The sequence below is a fragment of the Rhinatrema bivittatum genome, chromosome 6, assembly GCF_901001135.1.
Source record: "Rhinatrema bivittatum chromosome 6, aRhiBiv1.1, whole genome shotgun sequence".
Lineage (NCBI taxonomy): Eukaryota > Metazoa > Chordata > Amphibia > Gymnophiona > Rhinatrematidae > Rhinatrema > Rhinatrema bivittatum.
Genome location: NC_042620.1, coordinates 11,706,525 through 11,713,671, shown reverse-complemented (window position 1 = coordinate 11,713,671; position 7,147 = coordinate 11,706,525). Strand labels below are relative to the sequence as shown.

The 7,147-nt window shown below is 47.1% G+C and overlaps 1 protein-coding gene across 2 annotated transcripts in view; it reads right to left on the bottom strand.

Annotated features, from left to right (window-relative positions):
- The window catches only part of LOC115093386 (sterol 26-hydroxylase, mitochondrial-like), a 67,971-nt gene that overhangs the window by 38,950 nt on the left and 21,874 nt on the right, over nucleotides 1-7,147 (bottom strand). For both annotated transcript variants that reach the window (XM_029605039.1, XM_029605040.1), the window contains exon 2: nucleotides 6,539-6,729. In XM_029605039.1, coding sequence (XP_029460899.1) covers nucleotides 6,539-6,729 — 191 coding nt within the window. The remainder of the gene's footprint in view (nucleotides 1-6,538; nucleotides 6,730-7,147) is intronic.

Sequence of the window (7,147 nt, the reverse complement as noted above, 5' to 3'; positions counted from 1 at the left end):
TCTGTCCTTGTGCTCTGCGGTTCACTTGTGTCATTTCCTGTCTCCCTGTGCTCTTGACTAGAGTCATTTCCTATCTGTCCTCGTGCTCTGCGGTTCACTTGTGTCATTTCCTGTCTCCCTGTGCTCTTTACTAGAGCCATTCCCTATCTGTCCTCATGCTCTGCGGTTCACTTGTGTCATTTCCTGTCTCCCTGCGCTCTTTACTAGAGTCATTTCCTATCTGTCCTTGTGCTCTGCTGCTCACTTGTGTCATTTCCTGTCTCCCTGTGCTCTTTACTAGAGTCATTCCCTATCTGTCCTCGTGCTCTGTGGTTCACTTGTGTCATTTCCTGTCTCCCTGCGCTCTTTACTAGAGTCATTTCTTGTCTCTGTCCTTGTGCTCTGCGGTTCACTTGTGTCATTTCCTGTCTCCCTGTGCTCTTGACTAGAGTCATTTCCTATCTGTCCTCGTGCTCTGCGGTTCACTTGTGTCATTTCCTGTCTCCCTGTGCTCTTTACTAGAGCCATTCCCTATCTGTCCTCATGCTCTGCGGTTCACTTGTGTCATTTCCTGTCTCCCTGCGCTCTTTACTAGAGTCATTTCCTATCTGTCCTTGTGATCTACGGCTCACTTGTGTCATTTCCTGTCTCCCTGCGCTCTTTACTAGATTCATTTCCTATCTGTCCTCATGCTCTGCGGTTCACTTGTGTCATTTCCTGTCTCCCTGTGCTCTTTACTAGAGTCATTTCCTATCTGTCCTCATGCTCTGCGGTTCACTTGTGTCATTTCCTGTCTCCCTGTGTTCTTTACTAGAGTCATTTCCTATCTGTCCTTGTGATCTACGGCTCACTTGTGTCATTTCCTTTCTCCCTGTGCTCTTTACTAGAGTCATTTCCTATCTGTCCTCATGCTCTGCGGTTCACTTATGTCATTTCCTGTCTCCCTGTGCTCTTTACTAGAGTCATTTCCTATCTGTCCTCATGCTCTGCGGTTCACTTGTGTCATTTCCTGTCTCCCTGCGCTCTTTACTAGAGTCATTTCCTATCTGTCCTTGTGATCTACGGCTCACTTGTGTCATTTCCTGTCTCCCTGTGCTCTTTACTAGAGTCATTTCCTATCTGTCCTTGTGATCTACGGCTCACTTGTGTCATTTCCTGTCTCCCTGTGCTCTTTACTAGAGTCATTTCCTATCTGTCCTCATGCTCTGCGGTTCACTTGTGTCATTTCCTGTCTCCCTGTGTTCTTTACTAGAGTCATTTCCTATCTGTCCTCGTGCTCTGCGGTTCACTTGTGTCATTTCCTGTCTCCCTGCGCTCTTTACTAGAGTCATTTCCTATCTGTCGTCGTGCTCTGCGGTTCACTTGTGTCATTTCCTGTCTCCCTGTGCTCTTTACTAAAGTCATTTCCTATCTGTCCTCGTGCTCTGCGGTTCACTTGTGTCATTTCCTGTCTCCCTGTGCTCTTTACTAGAGTCATTTCCTATCTGTCCTCGTGCTCTGCTGCTCACTTGTGTCATTTCCTGTCTCCCTGCACTCTTTACTAGAGTCATTTCCTATCTGTCCTTGTGCTCTGCTGCTCACTTGTGTCATTTCCTGTCTCCCTGTGCTCTTTTCTAGAGTCATTCCCTATCTGTCCTCGTGCTCTGCGGTTCACTTGTGTCATTTCCTGTCTCCCTGTGCTCTTTACTAGAGTCATTCCCTATCTGTCCTCATGCTCTGTGGTTCACTTGTGTCATTTCCTGTCTCCCTCTGCTCTTTACTAGAGTCATTCCCTATCTGTCCTCGTGCTCTGCGGTTCACTTGTGTCATTTCCTGTCTCCCTGTGCTCTTTACTAGAGCCATTCCCTATCTGTCCTCGTGCTCTGCGGTTCACGTGTGTCATTTCCTGTTTCCCTGCGCTCTTTACTAGAGTCATTTCTTGTCTCTGTCCTTGTGCTCTGCGGTTCACTTGTGTCATTTCCTGTCTCCCTGTGCTCTTGACTAGAGTCATTTCCTATCTGTCCTCGTGCTCTGCGGTTCACTTGTGTCATTTCCTGTTTCCCTGCGCGCTTTACTAGAGTCATTTCCTATCTGTCCTCGTGCTCTGCGGTTCACTTGTGTCATTTCCTGTCTCCCTGTGATCTTTACTAGAGTCATTTCCTATCTGTCCTCGTGCTCTGCGGTTCACTTGTGTCATTTCCTGTCTCCCTGTGCTCTTTACTAGAGTCATTTCCTATCTGTCCTCGTGCTCTGCTGCTCACTTGTGTCATTTCCTGTCTCCCTGTGCTCTTTACTAGAGTCATTCCCTATCTGTCCTCGTGCTCTGCGGTTCACTTGTGTCATTTCCTGTCTCCCTGTGCTCTTTACTAGAGTTATTTTCTATCTGTCCTCGTGCTCTGCGGTTCATGTGTGTCATTTCCTGTTTCCCTGCGCTCTTTACTAGAGTCATTTCTTGTCTCTGTCCTTGTGCTCTGCGGTTCACTTGTGTCATTTCCTGTCTCCCTGTGCTCTTTACTAGAGTCATTTCCTATCTGTCCTCGTGCTCTGCGGTTCACTTGTGTCATTTCCTGTCTCCCTGTGCTCTTTACTAGAGTCATTTCCTATCTGTCCTCGTGCTCTGCGGTTCACTTCTGTCATTTCCTGTCTCCCTGTGCTCTTTACTAGAGTCATTTCCTATCTGTCCTTGTGCTCTGCGGCTCACTGGTGTCATTTCCTGTTTCCCTGCGCTCTTTACTAGAGTCATTTCTTGTCTCTGTCCTTGTGCTCTGCGGTTCACTTGTGTCATTTCCTGTCTCCCTGTGCTCTTGACTAGAGTCATTTCCTATCTGTCCTCGTGCTCTGCGGTTCACTTGTGTCATTTCCTGTCTCCCTGTGCTCTTTACTAGAGCCATTCCCTATCTGTCCTCATGCTCTGCGGTTCACTTGTGTCATTTCCTGTCTCCCTGCGCTCTTTACTAGAGTCATTTCCTATCTGTCCTTGTGATCTACGGCTCACTTGTGTCATTTCCTGTCTCCCTGCGCTCTTTACTAGAGTCATTTCCTATCTGTCCTCATGCTCTGCGGTTCACTTGTGTCATTTCCTGTCTCCCTGTGCTCTTTATTAGAGTCATTTCCTATCTGTCCTCATGCTCTGCGGTTCACTTGTGTCATTTCCTGTCTCCCTGTGTTCTTTACTAGAGTCATTTCCTATCTGTCCTTGTGATCTACGGCTCACTTGTGTCATTTCCTTTCTCCCTGTGCTCTTTACTAGAGTCATTTCCTATCTGTCCTCATGCTCTGCGGTTCACTTATGTCATTTCCTGTCTCCCTGTGCTCTTTACTAGAGTCATTTCCTATCTGTCCTCATGCTCTGCGGTTCACTTGTGTCATTTCCTGTCTCCCTGCGCTCTTTACTAGAGTCATTTCCTATCTGTCCTTGTGATCTACGGCTCACTTGTGTCATTTCCTGTCTCCCTGTGCTCTTTACTAGAGTCATTTCCTATCTGTCCTTGTGATCTACGGCTCACTTGTGTCATTTCCTGTCTCCCTGTGCTCTTTACTAGAGTCATTTCCTATCTGTCCTCGTGCTCTGCGGTTCACTTGTGTCATTTCCTGTCTCCCTGTGATCTTTACTAGAGTCATTTCCTATCTGTCCTCGTGCTCTGCGGTTCACTTGTGTCATTTCCTGTCTCCCTGTGCTCTTTACTAGAGTCATTTCCTATCTGTCCTCGTGCTCTGCTGCTCACTTGTGTCATTTCCTGTCTCCCTGTGCTCTTTACTAGAGTCATTCCCTATCTGTCCTCGTGCTCTGCGGTTCACTTGTGTCATTTCCTGTCTCCCTGTGCTCTTTACTAGAGTTATTTTCTATCTGTCCTCGTGCTCTGCGGTTCATGTGTGTCATTTCCTGTTTCCCTGCGCTCTTTACTAGAGTCATTTCTTGTCTCTGTCCTTGTGCTCTGCGGTTCACTTGTGTCATTTCCTGTCTCCCTGTGCTCTTTACTAGAGTCATTTCCTATCTGTCCTCGTGCTCTGCGGTTCACTTGTGTCATTTCCTGTCTCCCTGTGCTCTTTACTAGAGTCATTTCCTATCTGTCCTCGTGCTCTGCGGTTCACTTCTGTCATTTCCTGTCTCCCTGTGCTCTTTACTAGAGTCATTTCCTATCTGTCCTTGTGCTCTGCGGCTCACTGGTGTCATTTCCTGTCTCCCTGTGCTCTTTACTAGAGTCATTTCCTATCTGTCCTTGTGCTCTGCGGTTCACTTGTGTCATTTCTTGTCTCTGTCCTTGTGCTCTATGGCTCACTTGTGTCATTTCCTGTCTCCCTGTGCTCTTTACTAGAGTCATTTCCTATCTGTCCTTGTGCTCTGCGGTTCACTTGTGTCATTTCCTGTTTCCCTGCGCTCTTTACTAGTCATTTCCTATCTGTCCTCATGCTCTGCGGTTCACTTGTGTCATTTCCTGTCTCCCTGTGCTCTTTACTAGAGTCATTTCCTATCTGTCCTTGTGCTCTGCGGTTTACTTGTGTCATTTCCTGTCTCCCTGTGCTCTTTACTAGAGTCATTTCCTATCTGTCCTTGTGCTCTACGGCTCACTTGTGTCATTTCCTGTCTCCCTGTGCTCTTTACTAGACTCATTTCCTATCTGTCCTTGTGCTCTGCTGCTCACTTGTGTCATTTCCTGTCTCCCTGTGCTCTTTACTAGAGTCATTCCCTATCTGTCCTCGTGCTCTGTGGTTCACTTGTGTCATTTCCTGTCTCCCTGTGCTCTTTACTAGAGTTATTTCCTATCTGTCCTCGTGCTCTGCGGTTCACGTGTGTCATTTCCTGTTTCCCTGCGCTCTTTACTAGAGTCATTTCTTGTCTCTGTCCTTGTGCTCTGCGGTTCACTTGTGTCATTTCCTGTCTCCCTGTGCTCTTGACTAGAGTCATTTCCTATCTGTCCTCGTGCTCTGCAGTTTACTTGTGTCATTTCCTGTCTCCCTGTGCTCTTTACTAGAGTCATTTCCTATCTGTCCTTGTGCTCTACGGCTCACTTGTGTCATTTCCTGTCTCCCTGTGCTCTTTACTAGACTCATTTCCTATCTGTCCTTGTGCTCTGCTGCTCACTTGTGTCATTTCCTGTCTCCCTGTGCTCTTTACTAGAGTCATTCCCTATCTGTCCTCATGCTCTGTGGTTCACTTGTGTCATTTCCTGTCTCCCTGTGTTCTTTACTAGAGTCATTTCTTGTCTCTGTCCTTGTGCTCTGCGGTTCACTTGTGTCATTTCCTGTCTCCCTGTGCTCTTGACTAGAGTCATTTCCTATCTGTCCTCGTGCTCTGCGGTTCACTTGTGTCATTTCCTGTCTCCCTGTGCTCTTTACTAGAGCCATTCCCTATCTGTCCTCATGCTCTGCGGTTCACTTGTGTCATTTCCTGTCTCCCTGCGCTCTTTACTAGAGTCATTTCCTATCTGTCCTTGTGCTCTGCTGCTCACTTGTGTCATTTCCTGTCTCCCTGTGCTCTTTACTAGAGTCATTTCCTATCTGTCCTTGTGCTCTGCGGCTCACTTGTGTCATTTCCTGTTTCCCTGCGCTCTTTACTAGAGTCATTTCCTATCTGTCCTCGTGCTCTGCGGTTCACTTGTGTCATTTCCTGTCTCCCTGTGCTCTTTACTAGAGTCATTTCCTATCTGTCCTCGTGCTCTGCGGTTTACTTGTGTCATTTCCTGTCTCCCTGTGCTCTTTACTAGAGTCATTTCCTATCTGTCCTTGTGCTCTACGGCTCACTTGTGTCATTTCCTGTTTCCCTGCGCTCTTTACTAGAGCCATTTCCTGTCTCTGTCCTCGTGCTCTGCTCTTCCATATCAGTTCCTGTTTCTGTCCTTGTGCTCTGCTCCTCCCTATCATTTTTGTCTCTGTCCTCATGCTCTTCTGCTCACTTTTTTCATTTCTCATTTCTGTCCTCATGTGCTGCCTCTCACTTGTGTCATTTCTTATTTCTGTCCTTGTACTCTGTTCCTCGCTTGTGTCATTTCTCGTTTCTGCCCTCCTGTGCTACTCCTCACTAGTGTCATTTCCTGTCTCTCTCCTTGTGCTCTTCACTAGTGTCATTTCCTGTCTCTGTCCTTGTGCTCTGCGGCTCACTTGTGTCATTTCCTGTCTCCCTGTGCTCTTTACTAGAGTCATTTCCTGTCTCTCTCCTTGTGCTCCTCACTAATGTCATTTCCTGTCTCTGTCCTTGTGCTCTGCGGCTCACTTGTGTCATTTCCTGTCTCCCTGTTCTGTTTACTAGAATCATTTCCTGTCTCTCTCCTTGTGTTCCTCACTAGTGTCATTTCCTGTCTCTGCCCTTGTGCTCTGCGGCTCACTTGTGTCATTTCCTGTCTCTGGCCTTGTGCTCTGCTTATTACTGTCACTTCTGTTCTGTTTACTAGAGTCATTTCCTGTCTCTCTCCTTGTGCTCCTCACTAGTGTCATTTCCTGTCTCTCTCCTTGTGCTCCTCACTTGTGTCATTTCTCATCTCTGGCCTTGTGCTCTGCTTATTACTGTCACTTTCCTCTCTCTCTCTCATGCCCTGGCCTGTCCTTCACTGGCATGTTGATATTACTACATTACTAGTCTTACTCAGTGATGGGGCCGTAGGCCAGATCTCGCTTGTCCCGGTGCTCTTTCCAGACCTCCATGTCGCTCCTCATCGGGTACTTCCCCTCCTGTCTCAGCACCTTCTCCAGCAGCTCGGGGCAGGCGATGTTTGTATTCTTATACATTCCAAACGTGGACTTCCACATGGGACCATAAATCTTCTTTTCGATCAACTGAAAGGCAGAAAGGTGCAGTTATGGCATTCTGTCCTGACCCTATCTCTCTCAGAAGCTCACTGGGTTCCAGCTTCTCCAGTTTTTAAAGGACAAGGCGTCGAAGAAGGGAATCAGCGTCTTCCAATACAGAGTGGCACTCTTACGGAGGAGGGCTTGGGGATGAGTGAACAATACCCTGAGGTTACGCAAACATTAAACACTTGTATAATAACGGGGAAAAAAGGCAATAATTGGAAAGCTATGTACATTAATACAGTATGGAGAATAAAGTCCCAGATGTATAGACAGTCATGGGAAAAGCTGATTTAGATACAGTAGATGTCACGGAGACCTGGTACACAGAAAACCATGACTAGGATATATGTATAACCAGGTAAAATCTATTCAGGAAGGAGCAGGTAGGAAGGACAGGAAG